Here is a 15621-nt window from a genome sequence, read left to right on the forward strand (position 1 = left end):
CTGCTTGAGGACCCTCCCCCTCAGGGAGTCAGTGGGCAGGTACAGGGCCCCATGGCGAAAAAAAACAACCCCCCTTTCTCCACAAACCTGTCCTCTGCCCCTCTTCCCACCCTCAAGTCCCACAACACGTTCTGGGCAAAAGTGTCTTCCGCAGTGAGACAAAAGTGTCTTCCCAACCACCGTCCCCCCACAGGTCCATGCCGACTGGGGGAAAATGTTCCAGGGCACTGGTGGTTCTTCCTGCCCCATGTGCTCAGGCTTCCTGCACAGGGCATCTGCCCTGACATTCTGCTCCCCGGGGATGTAGTGGGTGGAGAAATTGAAATGGGAGAAGAAATCTGCCCATCTGATCTGGCACTGATTGAGCACTCTGGCCGTTCTCCAAAACTCAAGATTCTTGTGGTCAGTACACACTTGGATAGGGTGAAGAGCTCCCACTGGGAAGTGGCACCAGTGTTTGAACACTGTGTGGATTGCGAGCAGTTCCCTGTAAAAAACTGTGTAGTTCTGTTCTGCTTGGTTCAGCTTCCTTGAGAAGAAGGCGCACGGTTTCCAGTCCCTGTTGGCGTCCAGTTGCAGCAAAATGGCGCCGACCGACTGGTTCGATGCATCAGTTTCAATACGCATCCTGGACTACGTGAAACAGGTGTTGCTCCGACGCGAAAACCTCCTTCAGGCGTTCAAAAGCGCTCTGCACCTCCTGTGTCCACTGGAACCTCTTCTGGAACAGGCAATCTGTGATGGGCGCTGTGACATGGGAGAAGTTCTTGATAAACTTCCTGTAGAAATTTGCGAAGCCCAAGAGACGCTGGGCATCCTTGTGTGTCCTGGGGCTTTGCCACTCCAGGATTGCTCTCACCTTTTCCTTGTCCATCACCAGTCCTTTCTCTGAGAGCGTGTAGCCTAGAAACTCCACCTCCTTGTGTGAAACAGGCACCTCTCCAGTTTCACATATAGTGCTGCTCCTTGAGACGTCCCAGGACAGCCCTGACGTCCTTCACGTGCTGCTCCATGGTGTCTGAGTAGATCAGGATGTCATCCAAAAAGACCACACAGTTCTTTGAACAGCAGCGATCCCAGGATGTGGTGCATGAAGGCTTGGAAGCAGGCAGAGCCACCCTGCAAGCCGAATGGCATGACCAAATATTCAAAGGCTCCCAGCGGGGTGTACATGGTGGTCTTCCATTTGTCCCCTTCTCGCACCCGTATCAAGTTGTACACACCCCGCAAGTCCAGTTTGGTGGAAATCTTTCCCCTTGGCACTGCAGTCAGCAGATCATCCACTCTGGGCAGCGAGAAGGCTACGAGCTCCATCATAGAATCATAGAATCATAGAGTTGGAAGAGACCACAAGGGCCATCCAGTCCAACCCCCTGCCAAGCAGGAAACACCATCAAAGCATTACTGACAGATGGCTGTCAAGCCTCTGCTTAAAGACCTCCAAAGAAGGAGACTCCACCACACTCCTTGGCAGCAAATTCCACTGCCGAACAGCTCTTACTGTCAGGAAGTTCTTCCTAATGTTTAGGTGGAATTTTCTTTCTTGTAGTTTGAATCCGTTGCTCCGTGTCCGCTTCTCTGGAGCAGCAGAAAACAACCTTTCTCCCTCCTCTATATGACATCCTTTTATATATTTGAACATGGTTATCATATCACCCCTTAACCTTCTCTTCTCCAGGCTAAACATACCCAGCTCCCTAAGCCGTTCCTCATAAGGCATCGTTTCCAGGCCTTTGACCATTTTGGTTGCCTCTTCTGGACACGTTCTAGCTTATCAGTATCCTTCTTGAACTGAGGTGCCCAGAACTGGACACAGTACTCCAGGTGAGGTCTGACCAGAGCAGAATACAGTGGTACTATTACTTCCCTTGATCTAGATGCTATACTCCTATTGATGCAGCCCAGAATTGCATTGGCTTTTTTAGCTGCTGCATCACACTGCTGACTCATGTCAAGTTTGTGGTCTACCAAGACTCCTAGATCCTTTTCACATGTACTGCTCTCAAGCCAGGTGTCTCCCATCCTGTATTTGTGCCTTTCATTTTTTTTGCCCAAGTGTAGTACTTTACATTGCTCCTTGTTAAAATTCATCTTGTTTGCTTTGGCCCAGTTGTCTAATCTGTTAAGGTCATTCTGAAGTGTGATCCTGTCCTCTGGGGTGTTAGCCACCCCTCCCAATTTGGTGTCATCTGCAAACTTGCTCAGGATGCCCTCAAGCCCATCATCCAAGTCATTGATAAAGATGTTGAACAAGACTGGGCCCAAGACAGAACCCTGTGGCACCCCACTAGTCACTACTCTCCAGGATGAGGAGGAGCCATTGATGAGCACCCTTTGGGTTCGGTCAGTAAGCCAGTTACAAATCCACTGAATGGTAGCATTGTCTAGCCCACATTTTACCAGCTTCTTTACGAGAATATCATGGGGCACGTTGTCAAAGGCCTTGCTGAAATCAAGATAGGCTACATCCACAGCGTTCCCTTCATCTACCAGGATTGTAATTCTGTCAAAAAATGAGATCAGATTAGTCTGACATGACTTATTTTTCAGGAACCCATGCTGACTTTTAGTGATCACAGAGTTTCTTTCTAGGTGCTCACAGACTGTTTGCTTAATGATCTGCTCTAGAATCTTTCCTGGTATTGATGTCAGGCTGACTGGGCGGTAATTGTTTGGGTCCTCTCTTTTCCCCTTTTTGAAAATAGGGACAACATTTGCCCTCCTCCAGTCTGCTGGAACTTCGCCTGTTCTCCAGGAATTTTCAAAGATTATTGCCAGTGGTTCTGAAATCACCTCTGCCAGTTCTTTTAATACTCTTGGATGTAGTTCATCTGGCCCTGGAGACTTGAATACATCTAAACTAGCCAAGTATTCTTGTACTACCTCCTTACTTATTCTGGGCTGTGTTTCCCCTGCTGAATCATCTGCTCCATATTCTTCAGGTCGGGCGTTGTTTTCTTTCTTGGAGAAGACTGAGGCAAAGAAGGCATTGAGGAGTTCTGCCCTTTCTCTGTCCCCTGTTTGCATTTCACCATCTTCTCCTCTGAGTGACCCCACTGTTTCCTTGTTTTTCCTTTTGCTACGGACATACCCATAAAAGCCCTTTTTGTTGCTTTTAACCTCTCTGGCGAGCCTGAGTTCATTCTGTGCTTTAGCTTTTCTGACTTTGTCTCTACACGTGCTGGCTATATGTTTGAATTCCTCTCTGGAGATTTCCCCCCTTTTCCATTTTTTGTACATATCCCTTTTAAATCTTAACTCAGTCAAAGTTCTCCATCAGGGAATTGACGATGCGAAGGTCCACCACCAGACGTTTTTGTTTGCAGACCCGTTTGTCGACGAAGAACACAGGGCTGCCCTGGCCGCTTTGGACTCCCATATAAAGCCGCGCTTGAGGTTTTTGTCAATGAATTCCCATAACTCTGCCATCTCCTGGTCAGACATGGAATACAACTTTCTGGGGGGTAACCTGGCCCCTGGTACCAAATTGATCTGGCAGTCATAGGGTCTGGGGGGGGGGGAAACTGGTCAGACTCCTTTCACTGAAAACCTCTTGCAAGTCCCAATAGTCTCTCAGAATTTTGCCCCCCCCCTTCCACGCTTACCGTTGCTAGGGTATGCTGGGTCTCTCCCCCCCCCCCAAGCAATTCTCCATGCAGTAAGTGGAGCCAAAGGTGAGGGATCTCTGATGCCAGCCCACGATGGGGTCATGCAACTCCAACCAGCTCATGCCCAAGATGATGGGGGGCCCAGACTGGGGGGTCACGTTAAAAACCAGTGTCTCGGAGTGCCTCTGCCTCCCAATCGTCATCCTCATGGGGGGTGTCTGCTGAGTGACCTACCCCCCTAGCAGCTCCCTCCCGTCAATGGTCATGACGTGGAGGGGGAAGTCCATGGGCAGAAGGTGGATCTGATGCTGCGCAGCAAAGTCCCGGGGGAAAAAATTGGCGCTGCCCCCCGAGTCTAATGAACGCGTCCACCTCTAGGGGGTAGCCATTGGGCAGCTGCAGGATCACCCCTGCAACGATGCCTGCCTTGGGAGGGGTGGGTGGGGGCTCTTTCACTGCTGGTGTGCCTGGCTGTTGCCCCTGCTTTCCTGTAGCCAGGCGTTATCGTTTCCCTGTGGCTGGGTTTGAGCAGTGGTTTCCTGAACCGCTGTTCCCGCCTTCCCCTGCCATTCTCTGCGTTGGGGGCAATGCTTAATGAAATTGCTGGGGCGGTTGCAAAGGAAGCTGACCCTCGACCAGAGTGGTGCCAAGGCTCTGATGTGTCTCTGAGCCCCTCATGCACGTTCTGTTCCCCATAGCGTTGCCAGGGCTCAGATGCCTCACTGAGCCCTTTCTCCATTCTGCTGCATTCCTCATTCCCTCCTCCTGACTTGCTGCTTGTGCTGTCGCTGGGCGAAGTGCTGGTCAGGATGACGGGGGAGGCTCCCTGTAGGGAGTCCCCCTGGCAGAAAATAATATCTATTAATGGTGGGGGGGAATCATTGAAAAGATAACTGAAAAGGAGAATCAGAAAGTACAAATTGCATAGTTAGATTAATTGCAGACAAATTACAAGCTTAAAATTTCATGTAAGATTAAAGTAATTCAACATTCTATTAATTCAACTCCCTTCCCAATTATACTGATTAAATCAGACAAAATGGATTAAATAAATGAGAATGAATTAACTTCTATTATTATTATTATTATTATTATTATTATTATTATTATTATTATTTATTACTGTGTTAACTGATACTACTAGGTGATATTAATCATCGAGTGGCTGTCAAAAAATTCATTTCCCCCAAGAGATCAGAGGCTATAATATAAGCAAACAGCCACTTACAAAGAAGAGGAGGAGGGATGAAGAACAGTGGCTAAATTCTTGAAAATTCAGCCCCCCCCCCCTGCATAATGGAAGCCTCTGTGCAAAATTGATCTCCTTCTCTTAATTTTCTGAGGGATTTTGCAAGCTCCTTCATAGATTCTTCTCCCCTCTTACAAATCCTAATTGCAATGAGGCTGTGTGTGAACCAACTGCTTTTTCTGATGTGTATTCAGGGGGCATCACACAGCTGGGAGCTGAATTGCAGACGTGTGTGTGTGTGTGTGTGTGTGTGTGTGTGTGTGTGTGTGTGAGCGAGAGCTGCATGGGGCAGCAGAGGCTGTGCATGTGCATTTCAGTTAAGACTTCAAGGTTTCAATAAGAAAATCTTGACAGTCAGAAAAGGTCAATGTTGTTACTTGGTGCTGCGGGGAAATCAAGGGTATGGGTGGAGGAACGCAGCTTGTCCCTATTCTTAGTTCATTGGAAGTTTTGCCAGGCTGTTGGTGGGTTGGGCTGGCAAGATAGTCATGTTGGTCCCACAAATGTCAGAATTCCCTTGGTCCCATCCCAGGCACAGTGAGAGTGAGCCTTTCCTGTGGCCGCTTCCATGCTGTGGAATCCCATCCCAAGAAAGGCTAGACTGGCTCCCAGTTTGTCCTCCTTCTGCCAGCAGCAGGGCCGTCTTAAGCGCCCCTCTCGCCATGGTGCGCCGGATCTCTCCGGCGCCCTCCCGCCCTGTTTCCCAGCACGGTGGGCGGGTGGGCGCAGCGCGCAGCTGCGTGGCGGACCGGCGGACCGGCGGACCGGCCGGCCAGCGGGCGGGCGCAGCTCGCGGCGCCCTCCTGGCAGGCCGGCGCCATGGTGCCCTGCGCCACCCAGCCTATACGTAGGGCCGGCCCTGGCCAGCAGGCTAAGGCCTTCTTGTCTAGACAGGCCTTTGGAAACTGAGGAGCATCTGTCAGGTCAAACTGCATTTTAATTGCTGATTCTAAATGTCTTTTGGTGTGTTTTAATTTTAAGTGGTCTTTTCTTGAAGACCCATGTTCAGTCCCTTTCTTACCTACAGGAATCTTGAATGTGGAGAGTTTTATTCCTGTGTCTTCTCCCTTTCTCTTCAGGCTCTGGAGGAGCTCATCCAGGCGCTCAATTTGGAGAAGAAGACCATTGCTGTGGGTCGCACTCAGGTACAGAGGAAGCCAACGGGGGTCCTGAGCTCATCCTGTGACTAATGCCTGCTTTTGAGTTTTCCCTTTGACACCTCCAACTTTTATCCTGCTTGGATCCTGTGGAGTGATTTTCTCTCTCTTTCTTTCTGGGCAGGTGTTCCTGAAAGCTGGAGTCCTCGCTAGGCTAGAAAAGCAGAGGGAAAAACTGGTGTCTCAGAATCTGATTTCCCTCCAAGCAGCTTGCAAGGGGTTTCTCTCCCGTCACAAATATAAAAAATTAAAGGTAACCTCTTCTTTGAAGATTAGCAAAGCCAGGGGTTGTTGTCATGGTAAATGTTGGGATGCTCCTCAGGAAACCCACCACCACAGCTTCTTCATAGCTGTGATTCTGTTGTCATAAACAGCTTTGGGCAAATTAAAAAAAATTCCATTTTTGAAATACGGGAACCCTAGTTTAAGACTCTCTGATGAAATAGCACCCAGCACCTGTGAAGGACATCTGCTCCACCCTCAACCAGCTCTTTTCCATCTAATGAACAGTAGTTCCTGCGTGAGGGCTGGATTACTGCAATGCAGTCCAAGTGGGGCTTCCCTTGCGCTTACTTTGGAAGCTGCAGTTGGCTACAGCACGATTGTGGAGAGGGAGGCCTTGTCAGCATATCTTTCCTATGCTCAGAGGGCTGCACTGGTTGCTCATTTGCTAGTGGGCCAAGTTCATGATGTTACTGTTACTACAACAAGTCCTTAACAACTTGGGATCAGTTTAGCTGCCAGATGCACCCACTCGACTGCTTTCATCTGCGGAATCCCTGTTCTGCATTTATAAGAACTCTGTCTTTTAGTGTGGCAGCAGGTACACTTTGGAACTCCCTGCCTGTTGCTGCTCTTTTGGGCACCTGCTAAAAACATATTTGTTTAGGCAAACCTACCCAGGTGTTTACAAAGTCTACTGTTATTTTAACATTTTGAAAGTCTTAAATTATTGCTATTGTTTTTTCTTATTGATAAGTTCATTGTAAATCACTTCAAGCTTTCTATAAAAAGCAATCAAGCTGTGTATAAATGTTATGAAAATAATAATATTTAGGGAAGAATTGTGCTGTTATGCTTGTTCCATCAGCACAAGCATTTCAGTTTTCCAGACAGAACAATTTCCCCTCTCTTCTCTGCCCCATGCAGTGTTGGGGGTGGGATTGGGGGGAAGGAATCCCTATTGCACCGGCAGCACGCGCTTGCTGCCACTGTTTAGTAGGTGAACCCAAGCTCCAGTGCCCAGGCTAGCAACAGGGCAGGGGTGGTTTGCTGCCTCTGGGCTCTGGGGGTGACTCCTGCTCTCCTTTCAGATTCAGCATTTGGCTGCTCGGTGCATCCAGAAGAATCTGGCTGTCTTCCAAGCTGTGAAGGGCTGGCCCTGGTGGCGACTAATGTGTGGCATCCGGCCACTGTTAAGTACCAGCCTTGCAGAATGTCAGCTCCGAGTCAGAGAAGTAAGTGACAACTGTAGCAGAGGACAGACATGGTGAGGTAGACCTCTGAGGGGTTCTGCTGGGACTCCCATGAGCCACAGAGCAAAGCCACTGTCCATATCATTCTTTTCCATACATTCGGCACCAAATCTATTGGGTACATTGAATGTATAGAGATGTAGGACTAGAAATTATAGAACCCCAAAGTCATCATGTTCAGTACTTTAGTAATTCCTAGAACAGTGCTTAAAAGGTGCTGTCTCAGAAGGCCCATAGATCTGTGACAGGCAAGGGAACTTCCTCTGCATGCAGAAGTCCCAGGTTTGATCTGCAGCAACTTCAGTTAGAAGGATCAGGTCACAGGCTGATGCAAAAGAGATGATTTCCAAAGGATTAGACAAGTTCAAGAACGTGAGGGCTATCAGTGGCTGCTGCCCATTGCAGTTTTGCTTCCACAGCTGGAAGCAGCAATGCTTCTGGACACCCCAGGAGGGGAGAGGGCTCTTGTGCTCAGATCCTGCTTGAGGGCTTCCAATAATAGGCACCTGGGTGGCCACTCTGAGGTCAGGATGCTGGCCTGTTCCAGCAAGCTGTTCTTATGTTTTGATGAAATACGAATAATCTGAGCCAATACAAGGCAGCTTTGCCTGCCTGCCTGTTTATATCTTACCTGTTGCCATCTGACCAACCAGCCAACTGCTGAACTTAATATATTTTATAAATGAAATATGTCTCTTTCCCTTCATCACAGCATCCTGTCACATTGGGGTGTGACCAAGCCTGACAGAACCCATGAAAATGTGTGGCAAATGAAGAGGCGGACTTGATTCTCACTGGCGAGTCCCCAGGGGCTAGTTTAAGTTTTGCCTCAGTGGTGTCCCCAAGTGCACCCCCATTTAATTTCTCCCCTCATATCCGTAGGTGGCTGCCATCCAGCACTTTGCCCTTCAGTGGTTGATGGCTTCCCACCTCCCAGCAGCCAAATGGGCTGGTTGTTGAGGATGATAGGAGCTGGGGCCCAGCAGCCCCTGGAGGGGTCCACAGTACCCTCACCCTTGCTATCCACCCATAGCAACCAACAGGACCCCATGGAATGCTGACTCCTTGTGGGAAAGGAAATGGAATATTGGGAGGGAAGTGAATGGAACAGCTGCTGGCTGGACACTTGAAGAGGGGCATTCAACACTCTGGGGTTTTGTCACAGTGCCAGCATCTGCTCACACTAAGTGCAAAACCTCTGCAAGGCTGATGCTTGGTGGTCCCATCACCTCCAAGAATAATGGCATGAAGAGGGGGTGCATTGGTGGTGCTGTTGAATTATACATTGTGGTTGCTCCTGCACACACCCCAGACACACAACTAGGAGTCATTGGAGCACACAACTGCACTCTCTCTCACACACACCTTCGATAATGTGATGGTGACTAGAAATCAGGGAACTATTCTGTGACCATCAATGACATAATTGTCTAGGATAGTGTTGTCATTTATGTTGTATTCTGCTGGCATCTGTCTCTCTCTGGAGACAATGGAGCAGGGTGCCTTGGGGGGGGGGGGTGAGATCAAGCTGTTAGAAGGTTACAGAGCCTTCTGGGGCTGTAGAGACCGATGCAGGAAAGACATGTTTTGTTGCAGCTGGGGCAGATGAAGGCATCCAGTTGTGCTGCTGCAAATGCACCATGGCGTTTCTTCTCTCTGTGGCTCCTCCCAGCAATCATTCCTCCTCTGGTCACCTGTCTGTGTGTCTCCAGGCACTGTCAATTGTCTGCAAGGGATTCCCACACAGCATGGTTGATGTTGCCAGCCTTCATGTCAGGTTTGCAGACATCTTTGTAACACAGAGTTGGCCTGGTGCCTGAAGTCAGCTCCCCATTGTGCACGTCCTTGGGGATCCTTACATCTTTCATGCTGTGGATATGACCAGGCCAGTGTAGACATCACTGGGACAGAAGTGTGAACATGCTGGGAATGTGGGGTTGGGAGAGCACATCCTTGTTTTGCACTTCTATAAAGCAGTGTGCTCAACACACAAGCCTGGTAGACCTTCATCCTGGTATTTGATGCGAATATTTTGTATCCATACTGCACCATCAAAGTATACCATGATGTACAGCAAAGCAAAAAGGGGGTATCTACCTAAAAGGAGCATACAGTCAAAGATTTTACAGTTGAGAGGGGGAGAAGCACAGAATCAAATGGAGGGCACAGGAAGGCTCAAAGAGGGTGTGTTTTCTTCTTTCTCCCCATTTTTAGGAGGAGTTGGCATTGCTGCGGAAGAAATTGGAAAAGTCAGAACTTTCACGGCAGGAGCTTCGGCAGAGCACAGAACAGCTGGAAAGCAAGGTCAGAAATAGAAAACCACGTGAGGTTCTGTCCTTGCTTCTGGTTGCAAGATCATAGATTTGTAGAGTTGGAAGGGAGCTCAAGAGCCATCTAGTTCAACCCCCTGCAATGCAGGAATCTTAGCTAAAACCTTGGCTTAAAAACCTCCAATGAAGGCAGTGGACTTTTCCTCACTGGAGGTGTTTAAACAAAGATTGCTTCTTCCTTAATTCACACAACAACAATTCAAGCTGGTCCTTATAAGAACAACTGTTTAGGAATTGGCGTTTGAGAGTGATTCTCCCTTCCCTCCCTTTCTCTGATATAACATATTTTTAAAGTTTATGATTACTTTTATACTCCATCTTCCCTTGAAGCAGCTGAAGGCGGCACACACAATTCTCCCTCTCCCTATTTTATCCTCTGACCCAAGGTCACCCAGTGAGCTTCATGACTGAGCAGGGACTGTTTGAACCTTGTTTTTCCAAGTCCAAGTTCAGCACTCTAACCATTCTGGCGAGGTTTTTAATATTACTTTCATTAATATATGCATTTAGTATTTTGATATAGAGCTGTGCTCAGTATGCATATTGTTTCAGGAGCGTAAATTTAGGAAGGTTTATATTTTAATAGAAGCCAACCCAAATATCTTCACCAGCCCTAGGGAGTGATTGTTGGGATTCTGGACAGCAAGGAGTTAAAAAACCCTCTCAGGCGTTCTTATTTCTCTGGGTGCTAGCCCACAGCTGTGCGCTGATTGCTAATTGCCGTGTAGTCATAAATCATGCTCTGAAGAGAATGCTCTCTCTCTCTGTCTGTGTGAAGTTTGAGTCGGAGCATGAGAGCAGAAAGTTAGGTGAGAGGAGTGTTAAGAGATAAGAGTGCTGCTAAAATGCAGCTTAGTTCAGTTGGTTTAGATGTATTATGTTAAGCTTCAGTAAATAAAGTTTAAGTTAGTCTTTGAAGCTACAGTGTGCTTGTTTTCTTGAAGACACCGGCAAACTGCTATCTGGTTCCAGTTGCGCAGTAACTCTGCTAGATACAAGAAGAGGATTTTAAACTGGCACAGCGGGAACATGGCTGGGCGCCATTGCAACTTGGCAGCATGGGTCCACGAGTGTTTTATGACCCACTAATGAACTTTATAGCACCACGATCATACAAACATCAACAGTGATTGCATTGGAAATGTTCAATCCAAGTTGGTTTTCTTTTCTGTCCCATCTTAGTTGCTTTTGGGATTCTAGCTGCTCCCTTCTCTAGCACACCTTCATGGGGACACAGCATATGGGGCACAGGAAAGGCCATAACTCAGCTACAGGGCATGTCCTCAGAAAATCCCTGGTTCAATCCCTGGTATCCACGGGCATAGCATGGGGGCTGCTGGGGTGAGTGCCCCAGGCCCATGGGGGGCATGCTGCTCACGCCACCCTCCCCAAGCCAGCCCTGTGCTACTTTATGATCAGATCCCAGCCTCCCAAAGTGGCTTAGGGAGGGAGGTGTGAGAAGGATGCCACAGCCTTGTGCCCTTCGATCCCAGTCTGAATTGGATGTGCATCTCCATTTGGCCAAACCACCCTCATGTGCCCCCTGACATCACAATGACTTCAGGATGTGCATCTCCATTTGGCCAAACCACCCTCATGTGCCCCCTGACATCACAATGACTTCAGGATGTGCATCTCCATTTGGCCAAACCACCCAAATGTGCCCCCTGACATCACAATGACTTCAGGAATGGGAGGGTAGATAAAATTCTGACTGTGCCAAAAGGGAGATCAGGGGTTTCAGGTGTGATCACAGAACAGTACTCCCTACTGAGTTGTAACTTCACTGCAGGGTTGCTGCCATCAGGTGGGGGTGACTATTCTTTAGAGCAACACCCCGCTTCCTGGTGAGAACTCAAGCACTCTCCCAGGTTTCTGAACAGATTTGGAAGGCGGTGGGGTATGAGATTCACTGCTTTGCACTTTGATATTATGGCAAGCCAATTTATTGGAGCTTTCTTCTCCCCCTGTGACATTTGGGGAGCACAGGGTTCTCTCGGAAAAGTGTTGCAACCACTGTATAGCTGCCAAGTTATCCCTTTTTTTAAAGGGATTTTCCCTTATGCTGAATAGGCTTCCTCGTGAGAAAAGGGAAAACTTGGCAGCTATGAACCACTGCTGTGAATATTTGTCCTCCCTTTCTATGATCCCCATCAGAGTTAGCAGTGATTCCTGCAATTTGCTGTGATTTCTTCACTGCAGGGGGTTGGGCTAGATGGCCCTTGTTGTTGTTGTTGTTTAGTCGTGTCCGACTCTTCGTTTTTTTTAAAATAATTTTTTATTGATTTTACAAATTACAAAACGGTACATACATAAACACATTTTCCTCCTTCTTCCCACCCCTTCCATGGGTCCTCCCCTGCCACAGGAGTATCCCATGCAGGTGAACAGTCAGAGATGGTCCATTTTATAATTGGATTTCTGTCCTCCCCCCCTCCCCTGCCCCAGAGCCCCCCCCCTGCCACCAGAGAGCTCCAGGAGGTCAGGGCAGGGAGCAGGAAGGCATCCATCCAACCATCCATTCTCATACCAAAAAGAAAAAATTCTACACCATAAAAAACAGAAAAATAAAAATAAAATAAAAAAGAAAGGAAGCGACAAAAAAAAAGAAAATATCAAGGAAAGAAAAAAGAAAAGAAAAAAAGAAAAAAATTAATATTTTCCCACTCAACATTGATAAACCATATTTTGTGGGCTTCCCCAACCTCCCCCCTTCCCCGGTTTTCATCCCTTTTTTATCCTCTTTAACAGTTTCTTAATCTATAAAATAATTACCTTTATACCTCGTAAAATTTTAAAACTTAACTATTATCATTTTCACCAAATATCTTAATCACTAAAAATCGAACTCCAATTTTTCTTCCCGTGCCTAATTTTACCCCCTCTATAGACCTCCTTAATTTAAACTTTTTCCAAAATCAATTCTCATTTAAACTATAACTATTCCCAATATAACCTTTCTTCCCCAGTTTCCAGCTACGTCCCTCCAATCCAGCAAGTTCCGTGGTCAGCAGTCCAGTTTTAATCCTGATAATCCTGATTATCCATCCTATTAATCACAACCCCACTCTCCCTTCATCCCACCCCCTTTTTCCAGTGTTTTGCCGTCCAGGCCTCCATACAACCCCCCTGAGTTTCTCCCCTTCTTTGGTTGTTTTTTTCTTCTTCCCTGTGGGCATTCTGAAGTTCCAGTAAATCCAATCATTCCCTCCTCAAAAGAGGGGCACTCCACATGTCTTTTTGTAGAAAAAAGTCATCTTTTCCTTCGTGGTGAGCTTCATTTTGTATTATGTTGTCACAGTCGTCGTCATCATCTTTAGGTTCCAAATCACAGTCACCATCATTGTCAGAATCCTCCAAATCACTGTCACTATCATTTTCACACTCTTCCTCTTCAGTTTCAGTAGCTTCATCCTCTAAGAAATCATATTTCGCAATCACCATCTGAAATTGTTGCCTTAACTCTTGCTGTTGTGTCTCGTCTCGACATAGTCCTATTCTTACTTCCCACAGGGTTGTCAAAACAATCCGCTGGAACTCAGGCGAATACCTTTTTGTTGACATAGTTCAATCCTGTCAAGGTCAGAACTTGTCACATGGGGTGGAAAATGGTCGCAGTTTGTTTTCTCGACCCCATTTTAGCGAACTGGCTGCATTCTCCAATTCTTGGTACATAAAAATCCAGACTAATATTTCAAAGACATATAGACCAAAGATTCTAGAAAGTCCAAAAAAGAAAAGAAAATTTCGCTTATAAGTCCTAATCAACTCACTGGGCTGTTTGGGCTGCTGGCTCCCGGGGGGAGGAAAGGTCTTTCTGAATCTTTTTCCTCTTTCTGCAGGGCGTTTATAGCCACTGTCCTTCTCCCCTTTTACCCTGCATCTAGGGGAGATCTTTTTCAATGTCTTTAAGGGAACCTTTTAAATTAAAATCTTCTGTTCGCGGCTTCGGGTATTTGTTTACTGTTTCTTAAATTGCCAGTGGGGGTGGTGGCTTCCGTTTCCCCCCCCCTCTCTCCCAAATCCAAATTAATTTGTAATCCAGTCTTTTGAGGCTACTTACAGTCTTGTTTCCAAATCGTTTTTTCGAAAGATTCCAGCGCTCTCCGCCTTCGGCTCGGAGCTACTCTCCGCTCGGTTAACGCTGTTGTTCAAAATGGCCCCCGCGACTTCTACCCTCCTCGCTCCGGGGCTCTTATTAGAGCTTGCCAGAGAGTTGGGGAGTCCGGATTGGGGCTCCGCTGAACAAAATCCGCCCCCGGGACGCTCTTCCTGGGGTTCTAAGGGGCGCAGTGTCGCTCTCGCTGCCCTCCCCACTCCTAGCAGAGACGGGTCGCCTCGGAGACGAGACGAGACCCCACCAATCGGCGCTGGCGCTGAACCGGAAGCCCGTGTCCGACTCTTCGTGACCCCATGGACCAGAACACGCCAGGCACTCCTGTCTTCCACTGCCTCCCACAGTTTGGTCAAACTCATGTTTGTAGCTTCAAGGACACTGTCCAACCATCTCATCCTCTGTCATCCACTTCTCCTTGTGCCCTCAATCTTTCCCAACATCAGGGTCTTTTCCAGGGAGTCTTCTCTTCTCATGAGGTGGCCAAAGTATTGGAGCCTCAGCTTCAGGATCTGCCCTTCCAGTGAGCACTCGGGGCTGATTTCCTTCAGAATGGATAGGTTTGATCTTCTTGCAGTCCATGGGACTCTCAAGAGTCTCCTCCAGCACCATAATTCAAAAGCATCAATTCTTTGGCGACCAGCCTTCTTTATGGTCCAGCTCTCACTTCCATACATCACTACTGGGAAAACCATAGCTTTAACTATGTGGACCTTTGTCGGCAAAGTGATGTCTCTGCTTTTTAAGATGCTGTCTAGGTTTGTCATTGCTTTTCTCCCAAGAAGCAGGCGTCTTTTAATTTCTTGACTGCTGTCACCATCTGCAGTGATCAAGGAGCCCAATAAAGTAAAATCTCTCAATGCCTCCATTTCTTCCCCTTCTATTTGCCTGGACGTGATGGGACCAGAGGAGAGCGCAAAATATGGTCTGAAGCTCAACATCCAAAAAAAACCAAGATCATGGCCACTGGGCCCATCACCTAATTAGTGCACCCTAATTAGTTTATTTACATAAAGGCCATTGTGGGTTAACCTGCCTTTCCCCAGTTTGCTCTAGGGCTGTTGGGAACCATGGGAAATGTATTTTCATTTGTTCCCAGGGTCCCTATATATTGCCAGCAGCATTTGGAGCCTAATGGAGACCCAGACGTGGGGTTCCTCATTGTCATTGCTTCATTTGGGGTCCTTGAAAATGCATCGGGGAGAGAGAGAGTGGGACTTGCCTGATGGGTTTGGCCTTGGGGAGGCTTTCCTTTTTATGCCTAGAAAAAGAACATTTGCAACCTTAGCTCATTCTGGATTCTGCTGGGGTCGAGTGGAGGGCAATGAAAGACTAAATCATAGAATTGTAGAGCTGGAAGGGGCCAATCTCCTGCAATACAACAAGAAGAAAGCAGCTTAAATTTTGGGTACTTCTGAGCACCAGGAATGCTTGAGAGGAGCCCTTGACTGCACAACGCCACGCCCCCCCGGCTTGACTGATTGGAGCAAGTTCAAAGTTGCCTCATGTGACTTGTTGCATTTCTTCCCCCCACTTCAGATCATAGACCTCACGACGGAGCTGTCAGATGAACGCTTGAAAGGTGATGTTGCCTGTCAGGTCCTGGAAGGTGAACGAGCTGAAAGACTGAGAGGGTCAAGAGAGGTCAGAGAGCTGCAGGTATGAGTCCAATGGGAGGGCTGGGGGGT

At 47.7% G+C, this 15621-nt stretch overlaps 1 protein-coding gene across 2 annotated transcripts in view; it reads left to right on the forward strand.

Moving 5' to 3' along the window:
- MYO18B (myosin XVIIIB) overlaps positions 1 to 15621 on the forward strand; it is a 231471-nt gene that overhangs the window by 108559 nt on the left and 107291 nt on the right. For both annotated transcript variants that reach the window (XM_088659924.1, XM_088659925.1), the window contains exons 21-25: positions 5937 to 6002; positions 6139 to 6267; positions 7328 to 7471; positions 9704 to 9793; positions 15473 to 15592. In XM_088659924.1, the coding sequence (XP_088516050.1) occupies positions 5937 to 6002; positions 6139 to 6267; positions 7328 to 7471; positions 9704 to 9793; positions 15473 to 15592 (549 nt within the window). The remainder of the gene's footprint in view (positions 1 to 5936; positions 6003 to 6138; positions 6268 to 7327; positions 7472 to 9703; positions 9794 to 15472; positions 15593 to 15621) is intronic.

This window comes from Zootoca vivipara, chromosome 16, assembly GCF_965207765.1.
Source record: "Zootoca vivipara chromosome 16, rZooViv2.hap1.1, whole genome shotgun sequence".
In the NCBI taxonomy this organism is placed as follows: Eukaryota; Metazoa; Chordata; class Lepidosauria; order Squamata; family Lacertidae; genus Zootoca; species Zootoca vivipara.